Source organism: Clarias gariepinus, chromosome 3 (genome assembly GCF_024256425.1).
Source record: "Clarias gariepinus isolate MV-2021 ecotype Netherlands chromosome 3, CGAR_prim_01v2, whole genome shotgun sequence".
Lineage (NCBI taxonomy): Eukaryota > Metazoa > Chordata > Actinopteri > Siluriformes > Clariidae > Clarias > Clarias gariepinus.
This window is the reverse complement of record NC_071102.1, coordinates 6,825,737-6,847,066: the sequence shown is the minus strand read 5'-3', so window position 1 is coordinate 6,847,066 and position 21,330 is coordinate 6,825,737. Positions and strand designations below refer to the sequence as shown.

At 39.4% G+C, this 21,330-nt stretch overlaps 3 protein-coding genes across 3 annotated transcripts in view; 1 reads left to right on the top strand and 2 right to left on the bottom strand.

Annotated features, from left to right (window-relative positions):
• Nucleotides 1-7,920, bottom strand: part of kcna4 (potassium voltage-gated channel, shaker-related subfamily, member 4) — a 42,507-nt gene extending 34,587 nt beyond the window's left edge. The window contains exon 1 of the mRNA XM_053493139.1: nt 4,569-7,920. Coding sequence (XP_053349114.1) covers nt 5,820-7,829 — 2,010 coding nt within the window. The 5' untranslated portion in view covers nt 7,830-7,920 and the 3' untranslated portion in view covers nt 4,569-5,819. The remainder of the gene's footprint in view (nt 1-4,568) is intronic.
• Nucleotides 7,921-12,865: 4,945 nt separating this feature from the next.
• Nucleotides 12,866-15,005, top strand: fshb (follicle stimulating hormone subunit beta). The gene is made up of 3 exons (XM_053492718.1): nt 12,866-12,877; nt 13,205-13,378; nt 14,447-15,005. The coding sequence occupies exons 2-3, from the start codon at nt 13,205-13,207 to the stop codon at nt 14,672-14,674; spliced, it is 402 nt and encodes a 133-aa protein (XP_053348693.1). The 5' UTR covers nt 12,866-12,877; the 3' UTR covers nt 14,675-15,005.
• A 349-nt stretch (nt 15,006-15,354) lies between these two features.
• LOC128518466 (THAP domain-containing protein 3-like) lies at nt 15,355-21,129 on the bottom strand. The gene is made up of 5 exons (XM_053491589.1): nt 20,942-21,129; nt 18,673-18,877; nt 17,932-18,060; nt 17,162-17,223; nt 15,355-17,002 (listed from the first exon to the last, which is right to left on the bottom strand). The coding sequence occupies exons 1-5, from the start codon at nt 21,010-21,012 to the stop codon at nt 16,774-16,776; spliced, it is 696 nt and encodes a 231-aa protein (XP_053347564.1). The 5' UTR covers nt 21,013-21,129; the 3' UTR covers nt 15,355-16,773.
• Between the last annotated feature and the right edge of the window lie 201 nt (nt 21,130-21,330).

Here is a 21,330-nt window from a genome sequence, read left to right as displayed (position 1 = left end):
AAAGCCCCATTAGCTGTTTAATCTTTCATAGCGATTCCAAACTTTCCTTTCAGGAAATAAAAAACCCTGTTTGGTGAATACAGATGGCAATTCTGCCACTCAGTGATAGTTTTTATGGTTGTTTTAGTATATTATTAAGATATAATTTAGAATGTCAATTAAGAATGAATCGGATGCAGTTATAACATAATAAATGGCCACGATTCACAATCTGTGGGTTCAATCACCTTTCACAGTTAGCTCTAAGCACTATTAACTGTTAATTACACAGAATATTAAAAATCTAAATATACTCAAAAAGTCTCTCAATTTTCAGATAGGATTATATAACACCATTTTTTATAATATTTAATGCTTCTTATCTCCCGATCCATGCTTCAATTTTTTGCACAGTAAATATGCATACACATTTACTGTGTATCAGACTTTTTTTTTTATTCAAATCTTTTAATGTTCTTAATTTAGTAATTAAATTAATTTTATGATTAATAAACTTGACCGATTTTAATTTCACATAAAAATACATAAATCTGAAAAAGTGTATTATTATAAAAAGCTAAATTGTTAAGATTTTGCAACATGAATTTGACATGGTTACGGACACTACAGCCTTTTTTTAGTTTCTATCAAAACAATTTTTACAAGGTCATATGCTTCTAGAAAACACCAATTTTAGTACTGATACTCATAACTTTGTGGCACATCTCTCCAAAACAGCTGCATTTAGCAACTTGACATTTTTATGTAGGCAAGGTTGGTCACTTTCATATCACATAATTTTCAGAAGTAGCTTCTTTGGAACACACATTTTCTGTATTATACGTATAACATTAAAAAAAAAAATTATCAGCACCGATACTGTGTTTTGCCTGACTGCAAATTTTGTGACTGGAGCTCATTTCCGACACTTTAAGATCAGTCTGATGAGTACCTACTGAGGAGAAAAAGAAGAAGAAGAGTCTTATCAAAAACTTAAGCGTTTATTGCTATAATAAAGAATGTTAATGTATTCTGTCAGTGCAGACGTAATGTGAGTTAAGTACAACAAGGTCCCACTGAAGGACTGTGGGGTTCAGTGACATGATAAGTAGTAATTTAGTGTCTTTGTGTCTCAAATTTAAATTAGGAGTTTCAGTTAATTGGTGTGTAAAAAGGAAATAAGATATCGGATCTATCTAATTAGGGACCTGTCCTGTGAGATAGATAAGGAGGGAGAAAGTGGGCAAAAAATTGTTTCTAAGCTTAACAGTCCACTTTAAAGGGGCAAAGGCAACTCGTAACTCCGTTAGTAATGTTTTGGAGGAATCTTTGAATTAAATTAATCACTTTATCGTTTTTGTTTGGCAGGCTGGAAAACCACTTGGATCACACTCTGGCTGAATTCTGGAGAACAGCCAAAAATGCAAGAATCTGCCAAACCTGACTAATAAAATCTACATGGATTACACTGAGGAGGGAGACAGTTTATCGGATGTAGACAGACTGCCCAAAAGATGTCTAAAGCATCGCTAGCTAACTGCGATTCCCTTATGCAGTCCCTGTCACGATTCATTTCATTTATCTGGTGATCGTCGGCTGTCAAAATGTCTGTGACACTCCTGTGCTGTCTAATCATTAAAGCACAGACTGGCACTTACACACTCTGTTCAGAAGACGAGGACCGATGTTCTAAACTGTTTAAACGGACTAATACAAAAGCTAAGAAATTTAGCCAACAGGACAGAACTGAATTTCTCACAGTTAAATGCAATGACTAGACCAGGGTGGTCATGTGATCAGTACATGCTTTGGAATCTAATAATAAGTTAAGGAACCGTGGTGCAGCAGGGAACATTTCCACCGGACAGCTCCTGGGTCCATTGTTGCATCTGAGTCAGGTTAGTGCCTATGTGGAGCTTCACATATTCTCTCCATATCCGATTTCCTCCCAACACCCAAGAACATGCCAAGAAGCAGACTGACTACATTAACTTGCTGTCACTAGGTGCGAATCCTAGTGCAAGGCCAGATGGCCGACTCATTAAAACATATTTGTCTCCCTTTGTTGTAAAATAGATATTTTAATAGAGATATTTTATATGGAAACTATGACGTGTTTTTTTTTGGATCTGGTGTGTGGGGCATGACTATTCTGCTCACAAACCTGTGTGTGCACCTTTTTAATGTTTTACCTGCCCTATCACACCCACTGCAATTCAGAAAAGACTGAGTTAATTAACTGATTAGTTAAATCAGGTGTGCCAGGAGCTGAGAAAACACTAAATTGTGCAGGGCAGGTGGTCCTCCAGGACTAGGGATAAAAAGCACTTCCTTACTCGGTGCATATTAAAGGAGCCAAGCTAAATAGCAAGCCCACCAGGAACCTTGCTGTTTTGTTATTCTGTCCAGTATCCAGTATGCCAGTCCTTTACATGCTAAAACAGTCCTTTATTGCTCTCATGCTGATCAGCAGTGTCTGAGTTTACACAATATGTCTGATTGAAATTAAAACCTGATGAACCAGAGACTAGCACAGACAACAATACCTAGTCTAGTGTTCAGATTCAGAGGATTTAGGCTGACACGCATAGCATCATAACCCGTGCGAGAGTGATCCAAACACTTAACCTGCTATGCCATTACTCTGTCATTTCACCCCTCATAAACACAAATTGATGTAAACAACATTTTTCATTATGACAGCACACGAGTGACATCTCTGAAAATAAGGTCTATTTGGCTACAATGCTGTTTTCTGAAAAGCACTTTTGATGCAGCATTACATATGGTGGATGCCAAACAGCAACTATATATCTTGTTTACACAGTTTTTAAACGTGTACGCAGAGCCAAGTTACTGACAACATTGGGTGTGAGCCATGATATACAGTAAATTAAAATATAATACCAATTCAACTATACAGACTGCGTTGAAAGTCAATCCTAAGCTCAATGCTGGGTAAAAAATGGACATGACACGACATTCAACAACAATTTGAATCTGGATAGCTGTACTGCTCATATCAAATGATGTTTGCCTCTTGTACAGTAATGCATTCTTTTTATAGCATATATATCTTTCACCTTGAAAGATCTCATCTGACGCTCACATGAACCCCAAATTAAATTTTCAATGCCCTCATAGCCTCAAAAGCATACTAGTAGGTGGATTGACCACAATTATTGACTAGATTGTGTCTAGCATTCCATCCAGGATGTATTCCCAACTCACCCACACTGTTTAACCCAGACTTGGACAAAGTTATTGAAAATTTATAAACGGATGGATGAATAAAGGGATATATATTAGACAAAACTGCAAAAAAAAAAAAAAATAAATAAACCTCACCCTGCATTTCACCCTGTTCCCTCAGTACTGTTGAAAACTTTGGGTTAACACACAGGATAGGAAAACATGCTGTATATAATAAGGGGTTTGGTTACTTCTTTCAGCATGACCATTTGTGCTTTTCAAATTCAGACAATGTATGAATACAATAATGGGATCCTAAAACATAATGCATGCCTGAATTTATTTTTAGAAATCCTGTGCACATGTGATAGATCTCTGGTAATGTATTCTTGGTCAGCTGCTTTTGTGGTTAAGCACGGGTTATAAAGGATACAATTTCTTTTCACAAAAGAAAAGCCTCTTCATTAACAGGAATAGCACACTGCCACTGAGGTCTGATTACATTAAATGATTCCTATCATCGGTGGCTCAAGCACAAGTGGAAATGGATCGCTTTTGTAATCTGACACTAACACTAGTTTACTTCTCCAGTTTAAAGGCAGCACTTGATGTGATTAACTTATCTGTGGATTCTTTTTTTCTTTACGTGAAGAGTTGATAAGCTATATATTTTTTTAAACATTAGTCATATCATCTATAAGTAATTAATCAATTTTGACAGCAATTACCCTGTGTGGCATCTTATAGACTGCATCGTTTGAACAAGAAACTTGAGACAGTTAATGAGGCGGGAAGGGCGACTCTCTGTTACCAAGGCAACCGAGGAAGGACGCATTCTACAGATGGGGAAAAAAACTTCATCTAGTGCACAGATTTGCAACCTTGATCTGAGAGTATTCTTTATCCTGCATGCTTTTGTGCTGTACCTGCTCTCTCACACAGAGAAGGATTATTAATTAGCCAAGTCTTTGAATTTAGTGTGTTAGGAGCATATTCCAAAAAAAGGGCTAGGTAGAGAGTTGTTCTTTATTTCTAAATGTGTAAAACATTACATCTCATCCGATTTTGCCCCACTTTGTATCTGATAATTAGATGATAATATGCTGATTAGATAATATATCAGTGGCACAATGTCACATAAACACACCTGCACACTACTGCTATTAAATGCTGCTTAATAGCACCTGTTTCACCTGGATCGTGCAGTGTCACCCAGATACCGGAAATACCGAGTGAGGGCGCATGTGTACAATTTAACATGAGAAAGTGTGAACATCCTGACGTTAAGCTTGTTCAAACCGGAAAAGAGTGTGTTTATATTTGTGCTTATAATAATTGTAAACATCCTAGCTAACACACTGTTGGAAAATTAGGAGCGTTTCATTTAGACTGCTTACCTTGCACAGTGAGGCACTCCTGTGAGACCGTGTGGTCCCTGTGTGCGCCAGGAAGACCGTTTTTTTTTCCATCCAGAGGTGATTTTTTTTTTTTCAATGCATAAAGGTCACCAAAGCACAAGTGCAAAGTGCCAGCCGGTTCGTGTTGCCATAAGAGCTGTTGGTGTTTTTCCTTTTCCAGTCGGCGTCCTTGTAAAGGGATGCAGAGTCATTTTGGTTAAAGGGACGCAAAGTAAACAGTTGCATGAAGCATTCCCTTCTGGAACAAAAAACTTATTCCCGTGGCAGCACTATGACCCCAGTGACAGGACTGTCCCTTTTCAGCCAGGGCGTCAGAGACATGATGATGTGAGATGAGATACCAGTATTTTGGCCTGGTTTAAGCCAATTATGGGGTGACATCTACGTTTAGGTGTTGATCCCAGAATTGTGGTAAAATGTAAAAAATGGCTGATTTGTTTAACGCTCTCAAAATAATGCAACACCTCTGACATTAATGTGGTGGCTAATTTTTTTTTTTTTTTACCAGAGGGCAGTTAATTGTGGCATGTGCTACTGTCAGAACTAAATAGCTGAAAATATATTAGACAATGTTTAACTGTGCATTTGTTTCTAAATAGCTATTGAATTCTCTCTCTTTCTCTCTGTCTCTCTCTCCCTTTCTCAACCTCACTCTCTCAAAGACCTGTGTCAGGTTGAATCTGTTTTGAGAATAGAACATATTTAATGATAGTGCAAATGGTTTAAACTTTTATTGCATAACAACCTTACGTTAACAGCTTGCTTCTTGTTCTAACATTTACGTCTTCAGACAAATGTAACTTATAAAGTGCCTATGCAAAAATACTTGGTTTGTATACCGTTCTTTTTAAACCGGGAAATTCTGCTGCCTAGAGTGTAGATGGGCCAGAACTCACACCTCTCCATGTTACGTAAAGCTGGTGATTTTTGCGTCGCCTGTTATTTGATTACAGGGTGTGTTTCTCTAGAAAAGTAGCCACATCGCAAAGAATGCTTGCTGCCTAGGTCCACGACAAATTAAACGTGTGCCTGCGTGCGTGTGTGCGTGCGTGCTTTTTTTCTTCTTTTTTTTTTCCTTTTGTGCATGTCTGTTAATAGGCGCGTTTGTGTGGGTGTGTGCGTCCGAGCGCGCAACTTGCGCACCTGGGCGTGCATGTGTGCTGATAAGTGAATTGTGCAATCATCTTGACAAAACCCTCCACAGAAAGTCACCAGTGTGATTATTTATAATCATACATCTGTCTGTATGCTTCTTGAATGTGTACTGTTTCTTCTGCCAAGGTCCGTGCCGTTCCCTCTATTTGGACTCTGTTTGTCTATGCCGCAAAGTGACTCCGTGACGCCTTCCTCCATCTCCATGTACTCGGCGGCTTTGTCGCCTAGTGACGAACCGGATGGAGAGCTTTTGAACTTTTTCAAAAAGTCCGGGAAGTACGGGCATCCCGGGGGAGGGTACTCTACCGCGGGCGTCTGGTCATCGTTATCAGTCTCCCGGTGGTAGAAATAATTAAAGTTGGACACGATGACGGGCACTGGAAGCGCGATGGTGAGGACGCCAGCGATTGCGCACAGCGAGCCCACTATCTTCCCGCCGACTGTTATGGGCTTCATGTCTCCATAGCCTACAGTCGTCATGGTAACCACGGCCCACCAGAAGGCGTCCGGGATGCTCGTGAACTGTGACTTGGGCTCGTCAGCCTCTGCAAAGTACACGGCGCTGGAGAACAGCACCACCCCAATAACGAGAAAGAAGATGAGCAGCGCCAGTTCGCGCATGCTTGCGCGCAAAGTGTGCCCGAGTATCTGGAGTCCTTTGGAGTGTCGGGAGAGCTTGAAGATCCGGAAAACCCTGACCAGTCTGATTATTCTCAAGATGGCAAAGCTCATGGCCTGCTGCCCGTTGCCCTGCTGTTGCGCGAGGTCCGTGCCCAGAGTTATGAAATAAGGCAAAATGGAGACAATGTCTATAGAGTTCATGATGTTTTTAAAGAAAGAGGCTTTGCTCGGACTGGCGAAAAAGCGCACAATTATCTCAAAAGAGAACCAGATAATGCATACCGTCTCCACAATGAAAAATGGATCGTTGAAGGGAGTAAATCCGTTCTCTGTATGCGTCGCGTTTTTACCTGGGCTTAGGAAATCTTTGTCGTCCCTGAATTCTGGTAACGTTTCCAAACAGAAAATAACTATTGATATGACGATAACCAAAACAGACACCACGGCGATGCCTCTGGCGGGGCTGGAGCTCTCGGGATACTCAAACAGGAGCCAAATCTGCCGCTTGAATTCATCCTCAGGCAGCGGTTTTTCCTCCTCTTTGACGAAGCCCTCGTCCTCGCGGAACTTCATCATGGCCTCGTCGCCAAGTTCGTAAAACTTGACCTCCTCGGAAAAGATGTCGAAAGGTACATTGACGGGTCTCTTTAGTCGTCCGCCTGACTGATAAAAATACAGAATCGCGTCAAAACTCGGTCGATTCCTGTCAAAAAAGTACTCGTTGCGCAGCGGGTCGAAGTACCTGATCCGCTTAGCCGGGTCCCCTAAGAGCGTGTCGGGAAACTGGGCGAGAGTCTTGAGCTGAGTTTCAAACTTCAGACCGGACACGTTGATCACCACTCTTTCGCAGCAGCCGTACTCGCTGTAAACGTTCTCGTACCCGGACTGTGGACGTCTGTCCGTGAGAGACGCTGTCTCCTCGTCGTCCATGTTATAGACAAAACTCGATCTCTTGCTTCCCCCGTCGTCGTCTTCCTCGTCGCCCTCGGCCTCCTCGTCCTCTTCTATCATAACGTCCTCCTCGGAGCCTAGAAGCGCCAGCTCAGAGTGGCGCAGGTCGCCTCCGAGAGTGGCGCGGTGCCGCCTCCAGCGCGCGACTCCTCTCTGCTTTTTGCGCTCTCTCAGAAGTTGCTGCTGCGGCTCGAACTGCTGCTGAGTGGAGGAGGAGGAGGAGGGGCGCGAGGCAGTCCCTGCGCTCCCGTGGTTGGCATTAGTAGAGGAGGAGGTGCGAGTCTGATATGGCTGCCCGTATGGGTGGGTGCTCGGGCCACCTCCAGTACCACTTCCACCGCCACCTCCGTCTCCTGCAGCCCCGGCCTCGGACGCGGCGGCTGCCGCCGCCGCCGCCGCGCGTGAATGTCTCTCTCGCTCGCGCTCCCTCTCCCTGGCGCGTGCCTGGGCATATCCGTACGGCAAGTGAGGGTTGCACCCACCGCTATCTGCCCCGACCATTGCAAACTCCATTTTGGTGCGTAGTTTTTTAACCGTATAGTTAAATACAGTTATTTGTCAAGACGTCAAAAATGAGTGCTGCAATGTCCATAAATGCACTTGGAACGCCACAATGAGGCTTGTGGAAGATTTAAGTCTACCGAGGCAAAAAAAAGTTATAATAATAGTAATAATAATAACCCTCACTACATGCACGGCGATTACAGTTTCATTTTATGGTCATGCAACATTTACTGAAAGGTGTTAATATATATCCAATGACATCATCAAAGTCCAGGTGCGTAAAGGTTAAGGAACCTGTTTGTTTATGGCGTTGCATCGGTGTCTAAAAGCACAGGCTGTCTGTAGGGTCCTCCATAAGATTATTAAGAAGAGTAAATGAAGTCCTCGCCTTTCACAGCCACCTGAGGTGTTTTACTTGTAGGAAGAAGCGACTTTGAGTTCGGTTAGTGATCCGCGGTTGCAATCTTTGGGATAAGGGGGCAGGAGGAGGAGGAGGAGGAGGGCGTGTGGTGGAGGTGGTGGTGGTGCTGTGGTGGTGCTGTTCTGTCCTCTGCCCCTCCGCTGACTACGAATGAATCACGGAATTATTTTGACGCCAGCGACAGCTGCAAAGGGCACAAAAACAAACATGTTACAGTATGCACGCGTCCCCTCCCACCACTCAAAAGAAGAAAATCTCTACACTATATTTTGTTGTGCGACAGACACAGCTCAATACTGGTAATAATAATAATAATAATAATAATACTCTTTAATACTAATGCATATTGTTATTATACCAGTGCATTGAAATAGCAGTTACAGGCCTGTACAGCAACAGGAGAGACAATACGTGATTATTACATGTAGAGAAAAAAAAACAGGCGATTAAGCATAAACACGCGCCCCACGCATCGGCCACCCCACCTTCCCTCCGTCCAGACCACTTACATGAGAAAAGCCCGGAGAATATCTTGCTTAGCTCCCACCTCCAACACAATACGCCGGAGCTAGGTGAGGATGTAGATCCCAGGTTTGTCCCCAAATCCCCGCCTTCCCTGGGCATCCAAAACCGGCACGACGCACGCAGCAAGAGAACATGTCATCCTCAAGACTCGAGTTTTATTCGTATCCAACAGGATCTTGCCACTTTGGGGCTGCGTCTCGCCGTGCCTTAATTCAACAGGATCTCGCATCACCTGCACATCACATCTTCTTTCATCCAAAGAGGGAAAAAATAAAATGCACCACAAGAAGCAAAGATGCACTTAACCAATAAAGCGAGCCTGTGCCACTCGGAGCGCACGGATAAACCAGTAAAGCTGCACGATGAATGAAAAGTTGAATAATGCCATGTGAAATAGCCTTGGGTAGGTGGACGCGCCGCGCGTCTGCCGCCGCTCGCTCTCGCCCGATTACCGTAGCGCGCGCCTGTTATTAACGAGGAGCCTCGTGCGGCCACGACCAGCGCGCGCAGAGCGCGATCATCCCCCAGCGGCCACTGAGGCTCACTGCGCCCTTAGACTCGTGCTGCAGTCCCAAACTTCAGCTTTTGATATCAACTGTGCATGATGCTGGTTGGTGACCATAGACTTCATGTAGGCCCACTCGTTAGCTTTATATTAGCAAAGTGCAAGGTTGAAATTTTGAGCTGAGTGACGTTTGGAGAATTTCCCAAGTAATATGAATAGAAACTGCATGATTGTATATGTTCACACATGGCCAATGCTATGGAGAGACATTGTGAATTATAGGAAATGCAAAGATAAAAATAAATAAATAAAATATGCACTTTTGGGTATAAGTGCATCTTTCATTTTTTTTATCTTTGCATAAAAACTGCAAGAATGCACAATTGTTCTCAGCCTTAGTGTTCTTTCTCTCAAACCACCACAGATGCAAATTACAAGCACACTCTCATTAAAAAAAGAAAAGAACAAAGTATACCTCTTATTCTCACTGAATGGTAGCCTTATCATTTGCACCTATTGTAGTGAAACCTTTTAATTGAAGTGTTTCACCTGGGAAATGTGTGTGTGTGTGTGTGTGTGTGTATATATATATAAATATATATATTATTGGTTCAATGCTGATATTATTTTTTTATTGCCATCTATCAGAATGTGAGGAGAATGTACGAACTTAAAAGGTCCCTACTTTTAATAAATAATTGTCTAAGCCAGGGGAGAAAAGTGAGAACATGAGAATCAGACCTGGCTGTAAAATTTAACTGAGAGCTATTAATGAGGGGATTAAAAGAGGAAGGCAATACTTCCCCAAAGGATAATGCAGCAGCTGGTGTAGCTGAACTAATCATATTTATACCATAATCCATAATTGAAGCTGATCTCTATATTGTGTATTATATCTTGATAATTATGATCTTCATTATGAAAAAAATGCTGCTTTGCAATCTAAAGTACATATATGTAAAAAGCATGTTTTTCTATTTAAGCCCAAAAAAAAAAAGTGCATGTTAAGTATATTAGGCTGTAAACTCCTAAACTTAAGATGTCTTCTAATAAGTGACAAAAAAAATTACTAATATGCAATGCTGTTCTGTTCATGTTTCAGGTTATTATGTGCTACTTTGGTTTCATAAAAAATTCCCTCTCCATGAATGGGATGGAACCCACGTCACCACTGCACCATTTAAGCTACAAATCATGGTGTAATGTTTAAAGCATTTTGACCATTTTATGGCTCAGCTATAGGAAATTGGTAATTTAACAGCCATTTGTCCAGTATAAAATATTGCATTGCTTTCAGCACTTTGTGCTTTTTACCACTGTGCACTGAGACCTAGTGACTTTACATGCCTAGAATATTACTCTTTCCAAAGTTGCAATATAGAAATGCAGTACCTTGTTTTTGTATTTGGTTCGAGGGTTTTTATCTAGACATTATGCCTGCAGTGGATTGCAAGCAGTGCACTTGCACACAGAGGGCAGTATTTCACTGGCTGATGTTACAGCTTAATGGCTGAGGCACTGGCCGGTACCAGATGGTCACATTACCATTTAGACAGAAGGGTAGGGAGTTCACTGGGATGTTCCCAAAATCTAAAAATAAATGTCCACCTCTAAATAATTTTTTTTCCCTTGCAATAGAAATTCTGTGAAATTGTATTAACACACGTAAACAAATCAGAACCTGCTATTAGATCAGGCACTACATTAATAAAACACTTATTGGGCAAAGAATGCTTCATTTATTTCAGTCTTATATTAGATTGGTGCCTGGTCATACAGTAACTAATGACTAATACATGGCATATTACAGCCCCATGCTCCATCTTTATTTTACTTTAAATAATAATCTGCATCAAAAATCCATCTAATACTGTATTTTTACATCATTTCTGCTGCTAAAAGAAACAACACTTTTTCAATATAGCATAACATGTACAAAATATATATTTTACAGTGTATATAAGGGGCTCCATGGTGGCACAGCAGGTAGCATTGCCACCCCACAGCTCCAGAGTCCTTGGTTTAATCCTGAGCTAACTATCAGTGTGGAGTTTTCACATGTTTGACATGTTCTCTTTATCTCCATGAGGGTTTCCTCTGGCTTTTTTTTAGTTTTTTTCCTTCCCAAAAAGATGCCACTCGTTCTAATTTGCTCTTATATGTGAATATATATATATATATATGAATGGTGCTCTGGGATTGACTGCCATCCCATCCGTAGTATCCTCAACTCACACTGGGTGATACCAACCCACAGAGGGACATGTAGCCTTTACTAGGATAACAGTTACTTAAGATGAATGGATTTTAGGCATTTGATAAAAGTCTATTTTTCAAACCAGTGGGCTTTATTCTTGCAACCCTTATAAACATCTTGTTGGGGTAGAGGTATATGACTAACTAATATATTTTATATGTACTGTATGTGTGCATATGAGAGAAAACATTGTTTCTATTTTATATAAAGGATGTGACTAATATGTCTGTCCTTTTTTATGTTTTGTTAGAGTTTTAATAGTTGTCTGTAAATGTTTAAATTATTACTTTTCAACCTTTTACAATAATTATACATTGACTTAAAGGGTGCCAATACTTCCTGAGCTAAACTAATGGTGGTATTTAATATTCATGGTTTAAAATTAATACATTGCCTTAACTTAAGCTTTTGTTTATGCACATGAAGATGATGTTTGTTTACTGTTTGTACAGTATTCCAGGTTCATTTTGTGTTAACTGAAGGTTGCAGGCAAATTGGATTCTAAAAGGACACATGGACCTTGGTGCAATTAAAGTGTAGAGCTGGATTGCAAAATGATTAACGACCCTCACCATGGGAACTGGGTAAAAGGCTTGATTGACAGAAGGTCAATATCGATTCAGTGCATGACCTCATACTGCCCACTGCACCACTTGCACAGTGCAGCAACTCAGCTGGGAGTTATTGCTACATCACCTGTACAGTCCTGACATTGCTCTGAGCCATTTTCACATGTTTGGACTGTTAAAGGTGTTACTAGGAAGCCGGCGTTTCAGACACGAGGCAGGAAGTCCAATCATGGTTCTACAGTACCTTGCTGGTATCCAAGCACTAGTGAAATGCTGGGATAAATGCTTTAGTGTAGCAGGGGATTACGTAGAGAAATAAAGGGATTTTTTTTTACCTCAAATCAATCAAATAGAACTGTGTTTTATTATTTTGCACAAAGGTCCCGGTTTGATTTGAACAACCCTTGTACAAGAGATTAGGAAATTTCTTGCATCTTATATCTCAATCCTTTTGTCCATGTTCTTCAATTTGCAGAATGTATTGGCAGATCCAGTGGTGTTTTCCATTGTGAAGTTTGTGGGAGTTTTGACCTTGAAGCCCCAGACCCTTCAGCAGGATGCAATTCAGACTAAACCTCTGTCAGACTAAACACTGAATGCCAAGGCTAGGGAGCTTTGGGGATTAGAGTCCACCTCTACAAATGGCATCAAAAATAAAAAAGAAATATGACCCGAAGATAAGACTGGAGCCATTTTGGCCCTGAGGTGGGCGTTAGGGCTGACAGGAGGGTATAAGTAAGATGGTGACAGACGACATAAGACGAAAAGAATTTCCAGCAGGTAAGGCAAACCTCAGATCTTTCATCATGGTTTAGCTTGATTTCTAACTCTCTTGTGTTTTATTTTATCCTTAGATGTATACAGGTTAACATTAGAAGAAGAACGTTTAATGTCATGTAATCAAGTAAATTCGTTCTTCAAAAATCCTAGCTTGATAGAAACTTTGTAGCGTTGGGGCTTGAACTTCCTATCTGGAAAATAGCAAACCACAGCTTTAACCACTGGCCCAACAATTCCTGTTATCTAGTGCAAATGATCAGGATTTCCCAAAAAAGATTTACAGTGCAATTTGCATATTCACATTTTTTCTTTTGTGCTGACTTCAAGATGATGATGCGTGGCGTTGCCATGGTGTTGCTGTTGCCAATGCTGGTGTGGGCGGGGTCAGAATGCAAGACTCGTTGTCGTCTTACAAGCATTTCCATCACCGTGGAGAGTGACGAGTGTGGCAGCTGCATCACCATCAACACCACAGCCTGTGCCGGCCTCTGTCAGACTCAGGTACATCACCACAAACTACAAAGTTAGACTCCAAAGAATTTCTTTTTCTTAAATTACTCATATTAAATTAACCAAGAATTGTGATTTGCACATAAACTATGCACAAACCATGTTCCTTCCCATATAAAAAGCAGATACAAACCTTTGTACTTAACTGTATAACTTTGTCATGATGCCCATTTTAATACATTTTCCTGCATACTTTTTTTTATTTCATATATTCTGTTAAAATTCTACTCTAGAATAGAATTTAAATTTCTTTTCTATTCCTAGTGTACATTTTACTTAAAAGTAAACTTTATTTATAGTTAAATTTTATTTTAGTGTGGATTTTTTAATGTTATTTTTTGTCTTTGGTTGAGAAAGTCATATATAGAATTTCACTGCATGTCATATTGTGAATGGTTGTTTGAGTGTGTGTGTGTGTGTGTGATTTCTATTTGAATTGTATTTTCACTTAAAGTTTGGACACACCTTCTAATTCCATGATCTTTCCTGATTTTTATTTCTTTCTACCTTGTGAAACAATTCTAAAGGCAGCCAAACCGCTTAGAACAGTTCTAATGTGATGTGTCCTCAAACCTTCATAACGGCTCTAATCTGAGGTGCTGTTTGTTAATTGATCATTTTCGAGGCTGGTAACTCTAAATGAACTTCTCTGCAGCAGAGGTAAGTTTTGTTCATGCTTTCCTGGGATGGTCTTCATGAGAGCCAGTTTCATCATGGTGCTTGATGGGTTTTGCAAATGCACTTGACAATACTGTTCTTGCAGGAACTATTCCAGAACAGCTGACCTTCATGTCTCAAAAGGATCTTTCATGTCTGTTGTTGTTGTTACTTAATTACTCAATTCTTTAAGTGTAATTTCATGTAGATCCTGTTTAGTATTGTTTTAGAATGAGAAGGTGTGTCTAAACTTTTGACTGGTACTGTAAGCAATCATTATAAAGGATCTTGTTATTCATGTTTCTAATAGAGAAGACATTATATAACATATGATATTGTAACATAGCTACATATGTTTCCTCTGTTACAATGACATTATTATAAGGTTTGTTCAATTCTCAGGAAAGAGCGTACCGCAGTCCAATGGCGCCATATTTCCAGAACACCTGTAACTTCAGGGATTGGACTTATGAGACCGTTCAGCTGCCAGGCTGTGCTCCGGGGGTTGACTCGTCCTTCACCTACCCTGTGGCTCTGAGCTGTGAGTGCAGCCAGTGTAACACAGAGATCACAGACTGCGGCGCCTTCAGCATGCAGCCGAGTAGCTGCCACACACACGCCTACTACTGAACCGAGTCACATCAGCTCAGCCAACAGCCCCGAGCTCTCACTGCAGCAATCTGTTACACTTCTTTCAGCATATTATAATTATTTCTGAAATATTGCGTACCGTCAGGTTCCATCATTTACAATAATTATCCTATCTCAATGTTATCACTTTACAAAGACCTACAAATATTTGTTTTTAAAAAAAAAAAAACCCACACAGTTCAATACCTTATACTACCAATTAACTCCAGGTCTGTTCTGTTTGACCCTGAACATCATGAAGGACATGACGCGCTGTTGTTTAGCCTCACCTGAGCATGTAAACACTGCTTCATTAAAACAGCTCACATGCAGAATTAGCATCTTCTATTTGTTTCTGTAACACAGCAGCTGCTTCTAGACTCCTTACACACACACACACACACACACTATTTCATGCTGAATGAGTGATGTATGCATGAGTGCTTTGCACGGCTTATAATTATTCTTCAGAGACCAATTATGAAATTCTTCTCTCTACACATACTCTGCATTTACTCCAAAGAGCAGAACCAATGATCCAGGCTTATTTTGCTCCATTTCACAACTAATCAACTAGATGATGAATCAACGTGAAATTCAAACTGCGTGTCTGTGATTATGCCTAATGCATGAATAGCGTCAATATAAACCAATTAGAGACACAAAGTGGTAACAGAAAATTCATAACAAACCTTTAATCAACAAATAAAGTAGGGAAAAAACGTGATAATGTATGTTATTAAAAGGATACTCAAAAATAAAATGAAAAAAAAAAAAAGGTATCTGTGGTGGATATGATTTCCACAGACACAAAAGAGATGTCCCTGTGTAATGAAGAAATATATATAAACATTATAATTAAGAACATTTAATGGAAGTTGGAGAAAGCAGTCAATAATCCCATCATAACATACAGCTTCAACCTAAATTTCAATTATAAGAACGAAAGTGTTAAAATTAAACAAACCCAAGGAAAAGTCTTAGTAAAACTGTTTTTAGATTTATTTTTTGTTTTAGCTGCTGAAACGTGATTAAAGCAGGAAAAAGCAGTTCTATGCACTTGCATGAAGAGTTTGCCTTGTTTGCATTGACAAAATCAAAAGTAGTCCCGCAACTTAATTGGGAAATTATACAGATGTTTGAGCACTACAATAATAAATGTTTTGCATCAAAAACATTCATTGACACCTTAAAAAATGGAATATATTTTGGGTGATAATAATAATTCCCTTTCTTTTCTTAGTGCAAGAAAATAGTGCAGTTAGATTTTTGTCCATTGTAATCACACGTACACTACATATGCAGTACTCAGAGACTTAAAATGAATGAGTATTCCTTTAATAACACTGCAGGAAACACCTCAGGGTTCCCTAAACACACACGGTTCAACACAACAGCTAACACGAACAACCCATGAAGTTCTGCATCACCGAGGCAAGGGACTGCATAAGAGAAGTCACAAAAATTTGGCATTATATGTAGCATCTTACTGAAAGTTTATTAACAATGAAGTTGAAAGTTTATTAACGTAATGGAGCTATGATGGAAAGCAATAAAACGCAGCAGGACTGTAAAGTAAACACCATGTAGCACAAGCCTGGGCTTCTGACGAGCGCACAAAACCGGAATCAGATTCACAACACGAGGACAGCGCTTGTTTAACTTTAAAGATTTTAAAAGAACCATCAGTCAGGTTATGAAATCTCTTAAAGTGAAAGTGATAAAAGTAAGCCTGGTGAAGCATTATGTAAATCTTTCAGTTTATCACAGAAAGTAACAGAAAGTCCTTAAATTAAAAAAAAATTCCCAATCACAGTGTTCGATTCACAACTGCGGAGTATCAATGTTCTTTCATTTCTTCAGATTGTTGGCTGATTGTTGACACAGAAACCTCCCCAGAAGTCAAACCCAAAATCCAACAATGTCTCTGGATAACCGCTTGACCACTTCAGTCTCTGTTTTCCTTTACTATTTATATTGACTAGATGAACACTAGTACAAAACTGATGGGCTTTACATTTATACCACAAGCCAACTAACCCATGCATTGAACCCCAAACACTCAAACAATGTTTTTTTTCTTTTCTTTTCCTCGCCAGTTAGCTTGCGAACTTGTTCCGGATGATCTCGCCTCCCTCCACTTCGACCTGCTCATACAGCCACTTCCTGTTGCAGCGGCACTCGACGCCACACTTGCGGGAGCTGCATTCGGGACAGGGGTAGAAGCAGCCCATGCAGTCTACATCCAAGCAGTCGCACAGGTCTCTGCCGCAGGAGATCAACAGACCTCGGCTGTCGTACACCTTGCTCTTAGCGGTCATGACCTGCCTGAATTGAAGAAAAGACAAAAAAACAAGAAATGCGTCTTTTAGTAAGACTCAATGCAGACACTTCTAAAATATTCAACTTGTCGCAAAATAGATCGTCAGTTCCTAAATGTCTCTACACCAAATTTTCCTACTTGGAATCCAAATTCAAAACAATTACCTGTCACTGGATGGAACTTTAGCCCCTCCACGTCGCTTGAACGCATCATTTCCTGTTTTTACCTGTTTAAAAAAAAAAAAAAGATCAAAAGAATCAATGTCTGCTTATTGCTTCCTGAAAATCATGTAAATAAGATTGTGCTATATGCTCCAGAAACTGAATATTTTCGAATAGCCGGTTTTCACGACTTTTTCAGGTAATAGCACAACTCTAAATAGACTAGAACTAATTAGTAAAATCTCACAGGGAGAACTACCATATAATACATGGCAAATTTTGTCTTCATACTTTTGTCCACTAATTCAAATGTAAAATAAGTAAAATAAATAAAAGACAGAGATAAATTAGATAAATGTCACAGCTGGGCTTTAACTTTGAGTGAAAGCACAAAGCGAGAACTTCGTTGCACAACAGAATATCCTAGAATAATTGTATAATCTTAATTAGCTTATTCTCAAAATCGTTGGTAGCCAAAACTGTAATTGAAATTTGATTAATTGTACAGCATCAGCACCAGCTGCTCTGACATTTACTAACGCAGTCGATTTCTAGGTTCTAGAAAATGGCATTTTTAGTTTTTACCTTTCGGGGTTTAATAAAGTTGTGGGAGAGGGTATAAAATTGCAAAATATATTTGTGCACAAGCTTCACGACAATGGAAGCATCTTTTCTTCCTAGATAAGATATTTCTCAATTTTACATAAATTAGTAGATTAATAGACTACTATTTATATTATCTTCAATAGGTGAGTAGAACAGCATTACTGTACCTTTTGGCCACTATCCTTTGAGACTTGTCTCCTGTCCTTGGTGAACTGCTGCTTGCCTCCATCAGAAATTGAACCAGAACGAGATTCCTCTTTCATCACAAGTCCTCCACGGTTCTTTCGTAATTCGATCTAGAAGGAATTGAAGCAGCTTTTTAAATAATTTATATCCAGGTTTTAGCATAATGCTTAAACTTGACCCTTGACCTTACATCATCTACTGTGTAATAACATCAACACAGTATGTGAAAAGAAAAAAAGCCCAGTTTTTGACAAGCATATTAAAAATGTAACATTTTTACAAACTGACATATAATATCTTGTATAAGAATTTATTACAATATCGGTATTAATGTGTCTTTTTGCCCAGGCTGGCACACATGATTTTGCCCTTTTATTTCTGTAGTCAAACAGAAAATTATAGATGGAAATTATTTTAATATGCCTGCAAAAGAAATTGATAATTATATCCAATCTGAGAAATGCATGATTTTTTTTATTTTCCTGTACTTCTATCTTAAAATCACCCTTGCTTACTCAATAAGTTTTTTTTTTTTTATATATAAATTCCTCACACATCCTTAGTAATAACTACAGTGCATTCCAGAATTATTGGCACCCGTCATAAAATTGAGCACAAACTGCAACATTTTCCATTTAACAGTGTGTTGTGTGCTGTAGACCATCGCATAGACAGCACTACATTATTAACTTTTACTTCAGCCTGCAGAGCCACACACATACCTTTGTGCCATCTGCCCCCTCCCGGGAGTGTGCGAAAATGGTAGGGACAGCATCTTCCCTCAGGAACTGTTTGCCGTTGTAATCACGGAAGCAATCGGGCAGGAAGTGCTCTGAGCACAGACACGAGTTGGTAGTCGGGACAAAGTTTTTTCGGCCGAGGCTTCGCACCCACTGCTCAGCTAACTGTGGCTTGCTGATTGGGAATCTGCAGAGAAGGAGATTAATTCAATGGATAGATCATCACAGCTACCGGTTTAAAAAAAAAAGTGTTAAGAAAAATGGATAACCGGATTGAAACCAATCTTGTATTGTATACATTCTAAATCCACCTTTTGGTTGGGTTATATAATGAGACAGTATTCTGGCAGTATAAACCGGGCAGTAGAATTCTCTATTAAATTCTTCCTTTTAGCTCTTCCATCTACTGTGATGACTGTTGTTTCACTCAGGGTTGTACCCTAAACCCAAACAGCCTGGGGACAAACATGGCAGCAGTACAGCGCATTTTCAAATCACACCTGAGGACCGCCTGGCCTGTTCTGTATGACAAGCCGACAATGTCAGCAAGGTTGTGGATTGTTCTCTGACAATCATCATGTATTGCTGATTAGTTTCGACATTTTGGGAGATTAAGCTCATTAAAGGTCTTTCCTGATCTCTCGCTGTCTTCCAGTGATGTTCTTCAAAGCTCACGCACCACTTAAAGCACCTTGAGCGATTCACTGCAGCATCGCCACAAACTTGCCGAATCATGTCAAAATATGTCTTTACGGCAGATTTGTCCAGTTTAACGCAGTATTTGACGTTCGCTCTTTGATGTGCCATCTGTTAAGCATGTACCAAAACTAGTCTAAAAACTTTTTGGTTCCACCTCGTATCTGCATTTACATCATTTTTTATGGGACAATTCGGATCACAATATGAATTTTCACTTTAAAAAACTCGCCAACAGAACAAATTAAATCCATATATTCATAGGTTTAGCTGTAATGGCTGAACTGTGTGTTTTTTTGTGTTTGGTTTTTTTAGGTAAACCAATTTGTATAAGATGATAAATCTCTCAAAAATAAACGCATTAAAATATATTTTTTATAAATTATTAAATTAAAAATGAATAAACTGGATTTATTCTCATTATTTTAGTTGTTTTTATTACAGTAATTTTTAAATATATCGAGACATAAAGGAATAATTTGAACTAGATGATATCTTTCATTTCATACATTGGAGGACCCCAAACCAGTCTCAGAAAAAAAATTCAGTCAGTATGTATGTGTATGTATGTCTGTCCAGCAGAATGTCTGACAGAATTTAATGAAACTTTGGCAGTACTTATGATCAGTAACGTTTCGGATTTAGACATCTACTTTAAAATAAGCTACTTGCTGAACGTAAACAAACACCTGCACCAATAGATATTAGTTAGAAAACCTAAACTGAATATTTTCACAGCTGAAATAACACTAATGAAGGGGTATAAGTGAATTTTTCACATGTTGGAGTCATTTAAAGACAAAACCTAATCTTTATCTCATCTATTTTTTCAGTGAGTCATCTGTGATTCACTCTGCGATGACCGAACAGGGAGTGTATTTGGCCGACAACCAAAAAAGTGCAACTTAGTGTAAACAAGCTGCTCAACCTGACAAAATGTGATTTCTTTGTCTTAATAAGTCAGGCAGAGAGTTCTGCCATACAGAAAGACAGACAGAAGTGTGCAGTACAGTATGTGGGCTTCAATCTGAAATAATCATAAAATCACTAATTAAAGCTAATCAGATTATTTTAACTTTAACCTCTTTAACTATTTCTAAAAACAGTTTTACCCGTCGATGGTGAGTTCTAACACTAGTCAGAAATGAAAGCCTTTGATACTTTTGAAATGCTTGTAGTTCTAATTCAGTACAGTTACCATAGCAACATGATCTAATCTGACATGTTAATAACTGTTTCTGTTGATGTTGGTGACACAGCATCCAGCTAAAAGCCTAAATATGCTCTCTTTACTGATAATAAACCTTCAGACTGTGTGTGTGTGTGTGTGTGCGTGTGTTTTGTCTCTTTCGGCCAGTAAGTGTATAGAGGTGCAGTACAAAACAAACAATAATTCTCTTTCTTTTAAATCATTTAAAACCGTTTGAGATTCGGACACTCTCCTTTTTAAACCGAACAAATGTTTGTCTTTAATTATCCGCCTTAATGAATCACGTATTTAAACTTCCATAAGCAAAGACATCTCATATCAAGGCTAGAATGTGTTCTGTGTTACCTGTAGAAGCGGATCTCGGAGCCTTTCACGAACCGGTTTGTGCACCCCAGGGCTGAACACGCTATAGGCATGGTCTTACAGCTTCTGAGCTGTTCAAGTCAGAGACAAATACGAAAATAAATAAATAAAAAATAGTAACGCGTACCGCGGTTTGTAAACACACCCAGGGCAAGCCAGCGCTGCTTATGGTACTGGTTACACTGCCCTCTTGTGGCCGGAGTACATTTTACGATAATAAAAGTACTTCTGGTTAAGCGTGTTATTTATTAATTTATTTTTATATCAAATTACACGTTACTGTAAATATTGTAAAATTTTGGAACGTAATTAATTCGCAATTAGTGAAAAAATGTGAAGCTCGTGAAGACAAATAGATCGTTATATTTTTA